General features: G+C 40.2%; 1 protein-coding gene across 1 annotated transcript; it reads right to left on the reverse strand.

The window, feature by feature from the left end:
- Positions 1 to 808: 808 nt before the first annotated feature.
- Positions 809 to 12,279, reverse strand: tmem41ab (transmembrane protein 41ab). Its single transcript, XM_048235525.1, has 5 exons — positions 11,930 to 12,279; positions 7,110 to 7,260; positions 6,845 to 7,006; positions 5,020 to 5,158; positions 809 to 4,557 (listed from the first exon to the last, which is right to left on the reverse strand). Exons 1-5 carry the CDS (start codon positions 12,088 to 12,090, stop codon positions 4,319 to 4,321), a joined length of 852 nt encoding a protein of 283 aa, XP_048091482.1. The 5' UTR covers positions 12,091 to 12,279; the 3' UTR covers positions 809 to 4,318.
- Positions 12,280 to 14,680: the final 2,401 nt, after the last annotated feature.

The following is a 14,680-nucleotide window of genomic DNA, read 5'->3' on the forward strand; positions in this document are numbered from 1 at the left end:
GTTTTAGTTAGGATTTAGGACAGTTATATCTAACTATTCTTTTGTTTTGCATGGTGTTAGTTCAGTTTCTCACATGAGGGTTTTCTAATGAAACACTAACTCTAAAGCAGTGGGGTTAGCCATTTTACTCTTTGGTTCACAGAAGTCTAAAAGGATAATAATAACAGTAATGATAATAATAATAAGGAAAATAATTTACAATGGTATCCTAGCATACCCATTAAGATTTAGTTATTTAGTTGTGGGTCAGTTAGAAACAGGATGTCATTTCACTTTTGTCTGGAGTGTCACCATATAGGTTCATCTGGATCAGTGGTTGTTACTTCTTGGTATCTATACTGTTGTATCATCTTAAATATGACCAGGATTGGAGGAGTTGGTGGAGGTAGAGCTTATTGTTCTTCCTTAAAAGCCCCAGACTTCAGGATTGCCTTGAGTTTCTGTCACATGGCTCTCGCCCAATCACATTCCAGAACTACTTGGACTAGGTAGGAGGTGAGAGGAAATTTGTAACAGCTCAAAGCTCAGGGAAGACTTGGTAGTGGAGATGGACAGGGGTCTAATGGAAGATGCATGCCTTATTGGTGATGGTCAGAATTTCAGTGTGGAATTGTGGGTAAAATTACATATGTACTGCCGACCGAACCGGAAATGAGCAATAAAGAGAGTCTTTACAACTGTACCATGTCTCTTTTGCTTTATGTTGTTTAGTCAGATTATACTTTTAAAATAATAATAATAATAATAAAAAGACATTCAGAAAAGTTGCCTTTGCATGTAGGGTTCCCAGAGAGATTTGACACCAGCAGTTAATGAACATTTTATTTGATTTATTTACACATTACAAAGCCATTTCACTTTTAAAATTAAATAAGACATAAGTTCTGTGCTTGTAAAATCATTATGAGTTCAGTGTAGCAGGACGGACTTCACATCAAATAGTAAATCTCAATTCAAGCACGTATTGCATGATAAAATCTACCTAAATGCCCCTGTCGTTAATAATATGATAAAACAATAGTAATTATTATGGGATAATGTGAGGGATGGTTGAAGGGTACACAAATGAATTCTTTCCAACACTACACTTGGCATTTAAAGTTAGCAGAAGCGTTTGCCTTAAGCCTCTCCTAGGACACATGGGATGAGAAAGCACATTAGCTGCTTATTATCCGTGTTGCACTGTAACTGGCATACAGGATGAGATTCCCTGCTCTTGTAATTCAAAATATACAAATATTCACCATCAACTCGGTCAAAAATGCATACAATTAAATAAAATAAATAAAGCGAAAACTGTTGGAGGTGTGGGAGAAACTATGTGGGAGAATCTACAAATCCTAAGGATAAGCCAACATAGCTCAAGGACTCATACTTCTAATATGAAAAAAAGACTTAGAAATCACTTGTTAAGGCACAAGTCTCTGGCTTTACTTATTTGTTTCAAACAGCTACCTGAGAAACTTTACAATTACTACATGGTGCTCAAAATATAGCAATATTGCTATTCATTCAATTTAAACTAAATAACCTCCAAACATTGGCACTATAAAATATTGCACTAATTCAACATTGCATTAATGCACAATACAAAGTACAAGCAGCAGCACGGACTTACAGTCAGTCATTTCTACAGTAAGAGACAAGAAAACCAATCAACAGAAAATAAATGAGACATCATCATGACACTGTTCCACCAACACACTAGACCACCAGGACAAATCTTTTCATTGGTGAAGACGTGCTACACTGTCTTATTGTCAATACAGTACATAGCAGCTTTGTATTTCCTGACGAATAATTAAAACATCAGGGACAAGTCTTGACTTGGGGTAATGGTTTCTTTCTTGTTATTAAGTAACTCAACCAACTAAGTCACAGAGATTATTCACAATGGAATTCATAGCAAAATGTATTAAATATCTGGTGAGACGTGAACGTCTTAATGAGTCACATCATTACTGTGCTGTCAGGCTGGCGTGGAGCTAATTGAATCTACTCAGTGGTTGGGGCATAGTGTTTACAGCGCCTCAGTGCTCCACAGTGTCGCAGATGTCTGTAGCAGCTGATTTCACAACAGCTGGCAAAGGGGACAGGGTGTATGGTCCCTAACAGTTTGGAGAGGAGCACATTATCCTCAGCAATGTTTTTTTATCATACTGAAGTGCGTTTAAGCTACTCTGATAGAGCTGCCCTTGCACCCATGCATATGTGTGTACGTTCACATCAAATGCCAAAGAGTGTTATTCAAACAAGTATAGCAACAGGAGTTGCATCATCAACATGTGACAAACTGCCATGTTGCTATCATTCACCAGTGCCTAATGTGAAAGGTTAAATATGAAATATGAAAACTAGACATAGCTTTTGATTTTGCAATGTGGTTTGGGATTGATTATATTAATGATTAGTATTAATGAAGAATGATATTAGAAATATACAGAATCAGTATAAACTCAGAATAATAAACAGAATCAATCTGGGGGTCATTACCAAGGACCAACATCAGAAATTATTTACTAGATAGTCTATAATAATTGTATACTGGTTTCCATATTATGGCAAATAATTTAAATGGGATAGATATAATCACAAAAGACCTTACATCTCCTTGGATTTTGCCCTTAAGATTTTTCTATAAATAGCCCATTATGGAAGCCCAGTGTGTTGATGCTCACAGTCAAGACACTCAAATGCATCATTGCAGTGCAGAAGCTTTGGTTCAAATAAAACAAGTGTTCAGGCTACTATAAAGTACTTCAGATGGCCACAACACAAACATTACAAGGGACTGACTACACAGTAGCATTCAAATAGTCAGTGTAAACATAAATGTAAGGGCAGTGTGGTGTTTCTCTCGACAGGTACTGCTGTGTGTTGCTGTGATGCTATGCTACTACAGTATTTCATCTCTTAGTTCACCGCTAGTGAAAAACAATACATGTGTATCAGCTTGTCATTTAGTAGCATCAGTCACTGTAACTTTGACATTTTGAAAATGCTAGGCCCTAATTTCATTGAAGGGCATTGAGCAAAGCAGCTAGCAACAAGCTACATCTGTCACACATGAACCAAAAATACATGTATGGTGTAGTGTGAGGGTACGTGTACGTATCTACTGTTGCATTTAGAATCTCCCTCATTGTATTAAATTAGCTAAATGATCTTTTCAAGATATTAAATTATTAAATAATCACACTTAACAGCAGGCATAATCACAAAGCTGCTCATTTCTTTGGTGACTCGTGTGTGTGTGTGTGTGTGTGTGTGTGTGTGTGTGTGTGCGTGTGTGCGTGTTTGTGTGTGTGTGCAAAGGCGTATGTAAGTTTGTGTGTGTCTGTGCGTGTATGTGCTGGTGCACATTTGAGCATTAAGGCTTCATAGCTTACATACATTTGTCCAGCATAGCTGGCAGGCAGTGTTTTAAGACTTGCTAAGATTGTCCCTCCCTCCACATCCTCCAATGGACCATTACTTCCTTTGAGGGGGTGAGTGGAGATCTGGGGGGGCCATAGTGGATTGCAGGGGCAGCAGTCTGAATCACTCATATAAACATTAAAAACAGGGGGGACACCAGAGGTGCGTTCAATTTCATTGAAAGAGGCGAACGTTCACGGCAAACATGTTTTTATGAACAGATACATTTGAACGATTTTGTGTAAACATTCCATCTCAGTGGTAACTCTCTGTCCAACTCCCAACATGTTTGCGGAGAACTACCTCCTCAAACTGTTTGTGAGTGTTCGCAAACGTTCGCGAAAAACTAAAGCCAAACAGAAAATTGTTCGCAAACGTTTTTGAACGTATGCCTATGTTCGCAAATTTGAACGCACCTCAGCACTTCCTGTTAATCCCCTAGGCCCCCCCTCACCACCCAGTTTTATTATTAATAGTTGCTAATGAAGTGTAAAAAATGTTGATAATATATCAAATTAAATGATCGGTCACACTTTACTTGGATAGTTTGACCACAGACTAACAGACTATCTACAGTCTTCAACACACTATGTCCACTTTCCTCAGCTCTTCCAGGCCTGATCCCTTACAACTTCACCTGCGTCCGCACGGGCAGGATTGCCTTTGGTTATAAGGTGATGTTCAATAATTGTTCAACAACATTACATACTACACTTAAATCTTAACAGATGATCTGTTAAGTCTCTGTGGACGGACTATCAGAGTAAAGTGTAAATGAGTAAATGATCAATATCACATCACTTTGTTATCAAATAAAGCAATATCATATTGAGTTGTAAGTAATTCGTTATGCTGTAGTCTGCCGTATCCTCACAACCTTCAGGTGTCTCCGCCCTGGTGGTCATCTGGTCTTGCGGTCGTTGGTGGCAGGGCTGGCGGCATGGTGTCCATTGGGCTCAAGGCCGTCCAGTTTGAGGTGTGACTTGCTGTAGTGGCGGATGAGCACGCCGGGGAGCAGGGCCACGCAGGCGATGACCAGCAGCTGCAGCAGTGTCCCCCAGGAGAAGATGTCGTCCAGAGAGCTGATCTTGGACAAGATGGAGCCCGTGCGGACGCAGATGAAGTTGTAAGGGATCAGGCCTGGAAGAGGTGAGGAAAGTGGACATAGTGTGTTGAAGACTGTGAATCATATGCTGTAGACACTGAAATATCATAGAATGGGATGACACAGTTTAAATAACTGAAGTGCCAGTAACAGTCAGCTACAAAACTTTATAGCAAACCCATACAGTAGATATTGTGTATCATAAATGGAAGAACTGTAGAAAAAGTACATTGTACATACAAAAAGTACACTGCTCACTTTTATATTGTTTTTGCTGGGCCTTGCATAAATATTATACACTTTACACTAGTCACTGGTACAGTACTCCTAACAATACCCATACCTGCATCAAATATCTACACCTAAACATTTCTGTACACAGTTACCTTGGTGCCAACCAGTGTGAGTGTCTCCCTCATGCTATCTCTTTTTGAGTATTTCTGGCATGACATAGTTTTATAGACAGATTTATGATGATGCCACTTCAAGACGCTCACCGATGAAGACGGAGAAGAAGAAAATAGGGATGGGGATGTTGAGAATTGGGGAGGTGATGTTTAGGAACCAGTTGGGAGTCATAGGGAAGAATCTCAGGAAAAGCAGGAAGAAGAAAAGACTACTTTTGTTCTCTTCACACTGGGGGAGAGAGAGAGACAGAGAGAGAGTGAGAGAGAAAGAGAGAGAAGCAGAATAACAAAAGGGAAGAAAGGAAGGAAGGTTTGTTGTAAATGTCTGTAGTGTCTAGCAGGAATTTTTAAGAACACTCAGGCTATATCTAAATTAAGAGGTCCTGCCTAGTGGCACAAATCTGGACACACATACACACACACTTTACACATTTTCTATTTTAAGCAGTTTGGATAACAGTACTGTGTTAATGGCGGGAATCCCCTTCTATATTAAATCCCCTCACCCTCTCAGGCCTATTAGACAAACTGGGAATTTCTGGGAAAGCTCTTGACTGGTTTGAATCTTACCTTAAAGGGCATTTTTTCAGCGTGTCTTGGCAGGGACAGGTATCAAAGTCTCATGACCTCACCACAGGTGTGCCTCAGGGATCAGTATTAGGGCCCTGCTTTTCTCTATTTACACCACTTCTTTAGGTGAGACCATTCACTCCCATGGATTTGACTATCACTGCTATGTGGACGACACACAACTTTACCTATCTTTTCCACCTGATGACTCATCGTATTTCCCAGTCAGATTTTTGCATGCCTTAAGGATATTTCAATCTGGATGAAAGATCGGCACCTTCAGCTTAATCTCTCAAACACTTTTGGTGTTTCCAGCTAAAACAGCTATTCCTCAACAGATTAAAATACAGCTAGACTCATCTTCACTGACTCCAACTATCGGCACGTAACTTGGGCGTCGTAATTGATGACCAACTTAACTTCACTGAGCATGTAGCCTCAATTGCAAAATCATGTCGGTTTATCCTTCACAACATTACAAAAATCAGACCTTATCTGACACAAGATTCCACACAACTTCTTGTACAGGCCATGGTTATCTCCAAGCTGGTCTACTGTAATTCACTGTTAGCTGGCCTACCTGCTTGTATAGTAAGATCTTTACTATTGATTCAGAATGCTGCAGCACGCCTGGTCTTCAATCAGCCAAAGAGGACACATGTAACTTCTCTCCTAGTTACTCTCCACTGGCTCCCTATAGTGGCCAGAATTAAATTGAAATCTCTCACTTTGGCCATAGGACATTGACTGATTCTGCTCCCTGCTATCTTAATTCAATGATCAAGATGTACATCCCCAACAGCCCAATGCGGTCTTCTGATGAGCGTCTGTTGTGTTGACCAGTCATGAACGCTAGGTCAAATTCAAGACTCTTTTCCTCAGTGGTTCCATGTTGGTGGAATGAGTTGCCCAGTGCTCTCCGTTCCTGTGATAGTTTTGTGTCTTTCAAGAGGGGCCTAAAGGCATTTCTGTTCAACATGCACTTGGTTTATTAAGCATTTCTTATGCATTATGGTTTGTATATTAGGCTATAGTATTTTATTTATTTTCATTAGGCTATTGATTGAATTGACATTGTTGTTTATTATTGCTATTCTCCTTAATGTAGTCTTACCAACTTTTAAATTGTTTACTGTTAAATTTAACTTTGTTTGTATGTCACTTTGGACAAAGCATCTGCCAAATCCCATAACCATAACCATGTACAAGTTTAGAGGTCCTTCTTTCATGCTACCTATTAGCCAGTTATTTTGTCAGTATGTTAGCCTAGAGAGGCTTCTGTTAGCCTGTTTATTAGCTAATTAGTTTGTCAGTCTGTTAGCCTGTAGGCACTTAGCTTCATCACCTTCCTCTGCAGCATGGCAACCTTGTCTGGGAAGAGACGGACAACATGCTGCTTGCCAAAGGTACTGGAGAGAAGGTAGCAGAAGGTGGAACCCAGGGTGGTCATGGTGCAGGCGATTAGGAGGCCAGTCCATGTCCCAAACAGTGCCCCCGCTAGCATATTCTGTAAAAAAAAAGAAAAAGAATGCATAGATTTGTTGGAAACTGTACATTATGCATCAATACATGTATGTTGGAGTGTGTGGTCAGCTGGAAGATTTTCTCACCAGGAAGGACGATCCAGGTATAGCGAAGGACTGCTTGTACAGGTAGGCACTGCAGAAAAGCACATACACATACACCTTGTGCTTTGCTTTGTAGAACTTCAGCAGGTTTGCCAGTGCCCTGAGCTCCTCCAGGTCTGAAGGGAAGTGGATCCTGGACACAGGCCAACAAACAGGTAAGTGTGAATGCAGAGGATGAAAGGAAGCTGATTGATTGACATTTACATTTATCAGACACTTTTATCCAAAGCGACTTACTTGTCTATTATATTACAAGGGACATTGTCCCCAGACTCAAAAGTTAAGTGCCTTGCCCAAGGGTGAAAGCCGGGAATTGAACCCACAACAGATCAGGCTACTGCATGCTAGCCCAGATCCTTAGCCACTATGCTACCATCGCCCCAAGGTACAGGTTAGTATGAATGCAGAGAATGAAAAGAAGCTTATTGATTAGTGGGTGATGAAAGAGGAAAACCATCTGAACGTATAAAACATTAAGAAGCTCTCTCACAATTTCTTATGGACAAGCATTGATAGAGACTGTCTTTTCTAATGCCTGCATATGTCTTATGTCATGTCAAGCTTTTCATAACTCTGTCTTGGCTGCATAACTGGCAAATGTGAGGTGACGTGTTGTCTGCATGTTGAGGTCTCTGTAAGGTTAGGTTCAGCATGAATACACAGATGTGCACTGAGGGAGAGTGGGTGAGTGAGTAAGACGTCGCTAAGTGAGTAAGTATGTGAGTGAGTGAGTGAGTAAGTGAATAAGAGAGACATAGGGAGTGAGAGAGCCAGAGAGAGAGAGAGAGAGAAAGAACTGAAATGGGATAGGCGCTGTGGATAGAAATAGGCTCACTAGTCTGGTGAGGCAGCAGGAGTGGCAGAGCTGCAGTGACACAATCACTTTGAAACTTAAGCTGGCCATCTTTTTTTAAATGCCACAAGATGACCAGGGCAAGCAGGGTGGACTTGTTTACATTACTGTAAGTGACATATGATTTTGTTATAGTTTTGACAGGATTCAAAGCAATATAAGAGAAACTTTACCTACTGTACATGCAATACACATACAATGTTAACAGTATTAACACACATCATGCTGATAACAAAAATAAAATCACATCTATCAAAACCAGCAATGAAATTTAAAGTCATTCTTTAGTGGTTGTTGATGTTATCTATTTATCACTTCACATTTCATTCATGTCTATATTCATTATTTCATCATTACAATTAAAAATAATCTGCTCTTCAGACACTGTTTAAGAATAATGCTAATAATAAAGAATAGTGCTAATAATTATGGGTTAGTGCTGACCCTAAGCTATTAAGGCCAGAGTGTAACCAGATCTTCGGGTAGGGGACTTTCATGCTATACTCCCTAGGAATTATGCGTTGTGGTGCTTTCCTATAGGTTAATTAGGATCGTCCGGGCACTTTCATTGGTAACTTGAGCCGTCCACTGTAATGTCATTGGTCAGCGGTAGCTGGAGGCATGCGAGCACAGCGTGATCCCTATGAGTAATCCGGCGTCCAGGGTTTAATTTCGCTTATGCACCATCCACGAGGAACGCGCCGCAAACCCAACACCCTCCTGGCTCTTCCAAGACTAGAGGTGTAGCGGCTAAGACTGGTGCCCATGGGAATCGAGGACTCATGACCGATGGGAACCCTGCGTAAGGGCCTTTGGCTACTGTTCTTGAGTATACCCACCCGCCGCCACACCACGTTGGACAACAGCTGGTTATGACATAGGCAACAGTGTCATCAGAGACACTTGAGTCGCCCTGGAGCTTTTTAAAGATATGGCCACATATGCGTTCACCGATCTCAGGAACACACAGATTACTGTATTCAGGGACTTCCGACAGCAATGTTAGGCTGACGTGTCTCTCAGTGAGACGAGAGCGCCTCTCCACTCAGTTTAAGAGGCACTGAAAGGTGTAGGGTAATATAATGCTTAGGCTAAAAAAAAAAAGTGTTCAGCAATTAGTTGACAAGTGTAGATATTGACATTTAAAAAAAAAAACATTCCGTTGATTGATTAACCACTAAAAACTCATCTCTGTTCCTCAAAATTACAAATTTAGAAGTTTAAATTAAAAAAATTAATAAATCTATTAATGACTGTACAACTCTAAGCCTATGACAACACTGCCTCTGACAACACTGTCTTACTCTCAACAGGCTAGATTCCTTATGTTTGTGACACAGGAAACCCAAACTGTCAGATACTGCCTTTTTGAGACTTCCATAAGATCACTGCAATCTCAATACTCAGCTGTGACCACGACTGCTTATTTTGCTGATGTGTGTCATAAAAAAAATCTGGACATGTTAACAAGGTTAACAAACTGACTTTCACAAGAAGGGGTCTTTAATAGCTCCTTGGGCATTCATCTCTATTTACAACTCTTTTGTCTGACAGGACTGGCTCCCTACTGGATAGGTAAGTGTAGTACAAATACAATCCTTATATATGCTTAAAGGTGCAGTCACGCTATTTTAAGTCCATATCATTTTTTGCCACATACAGCAAGCAGCCCAGGCTCAGTTGGGTGTGTATGTATTCATAGGCCTATGGACCCTTTCAACTGCAGAAACAAACATGTGCGTTCCTAAGGCGTTTCCAGAGGAACAGAAAACAACATTGAGTTACAGTAATGGTAATTTGGGGACAAACAAAAAGAATATGTAAAGTCGACTTCTTGTAGAACATTGCGCTATACAGTCTGATTAATTTTCATTTCAAAGTATCTGGTTCCGGACATTTCAACCGTATGTCCGATTCAAACACTGAGAATTAGTGTATGGTTTTGCAGATTTGGTGTGGGGTTATGGTGTTTGAAAGACATGTTTAGAAAATTGTGTGACAAGCAAAGATTTAGTTTGTAAGCAGTTGTCCTTGGTTAAATAATGTATGTCGTTTTGGACAAATGCATCTGCTAATAATCTAATTAAATATAAACATAAACATAAATAAATTGCAGGGAAAAAAATTACCCATGCCCCAAATTTCCCCAGACATAGCAAATAAATGGCTTTTCCTGCATTGTTTATGGTTTACTGTCCACTATAAGTAAAGTTATGAGAGCAGTTTATTCCACTTAGGGAATAACAGGACTGTTTATTAATTTATAACGTACACTATTATTTATTCATCCTTTCTTTTTTTCAGAAATACAAAAGGTCTGTCTCCCTAAATAACCGAGTGACTGCAAGTACATCTAATGCTTCTCCACTCCTCTCTTTCCCTCTTTCTCCCCCTGCCTTTCCCTCTCTCTTTCCTTCTCTCTTTCCCTCTCCCTTTCCCTCTCTCTTTCCCTCTCTCTTTCCTTCTCTCTTTCCCTCTCTCTTTCCCTCTCCCTTTCCCTCTCTCTTTCCTTCTCTCTTTCCCTCTCTCTTTCCCTCTCCCTTTCCCTCTCTCTTTCCACTTGCATTTCCACAAAACCGCATCTGACTCTTCAGCACATTCAGACTGCTCTTCCATAGCCCTGAGGGAACAGAGGAGGAAGTCCTGAAAGACAAGTCACCAGCCTCGTGACCCCTGATGGTACGCTCCTTTTGCACAGTATCTGGGCTTCTTCCTGAGTGTCTGCACACGGGGCTAGCAGGTGGAGACCCAAGGGTGGGGTGCATTGGGGAACGTGGGGGAAATTCTGCATGGGTCACGTTACTCCTTGAGACTGCAGTGCATCTCGGAAGACTGTCGTGTAGCACACAGTGACGTTAGTTGGCATGGTTAAATGATAAAGTTCAGTGCGAGCATCAAGCCGCCTTTTACAACAGGTGCAGGACTGACAGATTTAAGATGGTCTGCTGGCTGGTGAAGTCATTTTAAAAACAATACAATTTTGTAGAATATAGTGCTTTGACAGTGCAAGGGCATTTTTACATTTTTAGTTTCACTCATAGGTGTGAATGAGTAAGGATAAAGTGATTAGAAAAAGTCAACAGAGTGGTAATTATAACAGCATTAAAATCTGAAGATGGAACCAAAGGCATCACTTTGATTAGTCTCAGAGCTGTTATACTGTTATACAGGTTATCCAGTGCAGGGCCGGTATGCCAACCGGTTAACATCTATCTAACTTCCACATCCCTCCCAGGGAATCCAACTCCCACATTCCCCTGCAGTTATCAGGCCTGTGAGTCCTTGCCGTCAAAACAATGCATCGTGGCACACAACCTTCACCCCTGGTCCACCGTAACAACTAGCACCAGTCTGTGTTCAAGTTCAGGGCACAACACTCTTGAGAGAAAAGGCATAAACATGCATTCACTGTAATAAGTGGCCTATAGCATGATAATATAATAATAATATGATTATCATATGGAGACCTATCACCACAGGTAATTAATAGTTTTAATTACGACAACAGACAACAGTTTGTTTAAGTAGATTGGGTAAGAGTGAGTCTTGCAGGTGTGTTCTACTCATAGAACATAGAACAGGCCTATAATAGGCTAATATGACTTTACCTTTCTGCTACACACTGGAAGATATAATCAATGCGTGCATATTACAGACATCTGCATGTTTATGGATACAACGTATTACACGTATCTATTATTTCTTCATTAGGGTGCAAAGGTCCTATAAAGGCACTTAACAGCCACTACATGGGAAAGAACAACTAGGGTAGGCTATTTGAATTAGAGACTGGAGCTGCAGCTATACAGATATACTACTCACTGCAAAATGGTCAAGGTAGTCAGCTGTGATCTGAGGTGACACTCATACTTCAGTGGGTTAGTTCGTCTATTAGCGCATGCCTTTATAAAGAGCTTTTTTTTAATTATTAATTTTGTCTCACTGATACCTGTCTTCTTCCATTTCCAACTCCCCAACTTCATTAGCGATTGGCGCTCCACTTTCATCAAGGCGAGCATGTCGCGGACCCGGCGGTAAGAAAACAGTCAAGAGGTAGAGGTAAAAAGTTGCGGCGCCGACCAACGCGATTAAACCCAAAATGGAGCGCATGTTCCCGGCCAAACCCGGAGTGCAAAACGCGTGTCCTAGATTAAGACCACAGTGTTATGAAGAGTCCGACGATCCCCTCGCTTATATAGAGTCAAGATATTATGACAGGCAGCTTCGTCAAAAACTTAAGAAGACGTGGAAGTACTGTATGCGACAATGCAAACCCGAGGAACACTTCGTGGGGCAGGACCCATGGAGGATCACATGGGGGTCTTCAAAACCCGACTATGATCAGCTGTCAACCTCCATGACTCAGACTGCTTGGAGTAGAAATAGAAAGGGCGGAAAACTTCTAATCCAAGCGAATTGTCAACAATTTTTTCCCCTCAAAGAAATTACTCCCAGATTTCAGGAGAGTTAGCCTATGCAAATTAAATAAACAATAAAAAATAGAATAAACAAATAAATAAATAGACAGATAGATAAACAAATATACGCAAAAGTAAATAGGACCAGTAGCCTATCAACTAAGTATCATTTTACTAGTTTCATTATTTGTTGTTTGGCGATACAATAACATTAGCCTACGACTACTGTAATAGCCCTCAACTATAATAGTAATAATAATAATAATAATAATATAGAACTTAATATGAATTACTTATTATTTTTTCTTATTTTAAATCTTTCCAGTATAACTTATAAGATAATATAAAGATATTATCCTTCTCAATATTATAGTTGCCAAACAAATTCCACAAAATAGCTCTCAAACAAAACTGAATCACTAGTTTGTAGTTGTTCTGTGGTGTTGCACTTGCATAAACTGGCCCATTGGTTGAAGGATTCACCTCAAACGTGTTACAAACGTTATTCATTTTACAATGAGCATTTCTCAATATCAGCCACTAGATGGTAACAATGTCAAAGCTAAAATTCTTTGCCAGCTGCATGTACACTGACATTAAAGGAGAATTCCGGTGTGATATTGACCTAAAGTGTATTGAAACATGATACCGAGTGTGAACGTATGTCTCATAGCCCATCTTGGCTTGTCCCCTGCACTCCAAAATCTGGCGCTAGTTAGCCGATGCTACCAACAGCTTTTTTCAATAGTGGTGCTTCGGCATCGGGCTAGCCATGCAAATAAATCACTGTTTTACACCCATTTACGAGGCTCAATGTATCTCCACACTTCATTGGTAGACTTCCGAGGGCCCTGACATTTAAATGAGACATTGAGAACTTTGATAAAGCACTGGTAGTTTACTTACAAGACGATTTATACAGACAGTATCTTCACAAAGTTTAGTTTGCAGCCATCTTGAATTTAGTCATGATAAGTCGAGCAACGAGTAAGAATGAACAGGTATGATAAGGGATCAGATTCCAAAAATAATTCAGTGGAAATGCATGGATTCCAGTTGCTGCTACTGGAAGAAACTGGAATCCATGCATTTCCACTGAATTATTTTTGGAATCTGATTTTGGAATTATTTATAATAATTATTTGAGAAGAGTTGGGTGTATTTTGAAAAGGAAATGAGTTGTACTTTTGTTTTGTTTATCAAGCTATATTCTATCTGTATAATTAATACATTTTTAGAAAATGCATGATTTATAATACTTTCTGAACGAGCCTATGATATCCTTTAAATCTCTTAAATGTTAAATCTCTCTCTCTCTCTCTCTCTCTCTCTCTCTCTCTCTCTCTCTGTGTGTATGTGTGTGTTTAGGTATAAATGTATGCTTCTTCAAACCAGACCATCATTGATTGTGTCTGACTCCCCCCTTGCCCCAACCCAAGGCAATCACATTTTTACTGGAAGATCGGGAAGAGGGTAAAATCTCTCTCTCTCTCTCTCTCTCTCTCTCTCTCTCTCTCTCTCATAACTGTCCATGCTCACAGCAGCACAAAAAAGATACTGTGAAAGTTGAGATAGCCTTATTTGTCAATGCGCTGTCAATGGCACCAGTGTGACAGATAGTGCAACTGTGCCTGGGCCTCCATGTCAATAATGTGCCTTGATGCTTGTTAAGCGAGCTAATCGAAGGGGGATGCCTACACACTGCACGTGTGTGGCTTGATCCCCCTATACCCCACCCCTGTGGCACAGGAAATGCATGGAGTGCTGCCTTTAAACGTGCCATTTTAAATGATTAATTAGCGGGCCCCTGGGTGAGAGCCTGTTTCATTATCAAAGATTAAAATAACCTTCATTCACCACCACACGGCCCAGAAGCCAATCTGAATAGGAAGATTGTTAATGTGTGTGTGTGTGTGTGTGTGTGTGTGTGTGTAGGTGGGTTGGGGTTGGGTGAATAGGTTTTGTGGTTTTGTGTTGATGGTTATGTGTGGTTATGCGTCTGATCAATTGACACATTGAGTTTAGTCTGGATAGAGTAATGTGCTGTCACCTACCAAAGATTTGTTGTGGCCATTGATTGTTTTTATTGATTACATGGTTAATCAGCTAGCATTTGAAGGTGTTTTATTTTTTAGATGCTTTTTGGATAGATTTATTGTTTTCATCTACTATATCTATGTCGCATACACATGACCTTCAGCCTTATTTGGAATTTAATCTCTACCACTGGGGCTTAGCTAAAATATTTTACATTCAAATGCAAATTGTTTTTCAAATCTTTC

This window comes from Alosa alosa, chromosome 23, assembly GCF_017589495.1.
Source record: "Alosa alosa isolate M-15738 ecotype Scorff River chromosome 23, AALO_Geno_1.1, whole genome shotgun sequence".
Lineage (NCBI taxonomy): Eukaryota > Metazoa > Chordata > Actinopteri > Clupeiformes > Clupeidae > Alosa > Alosa alosa.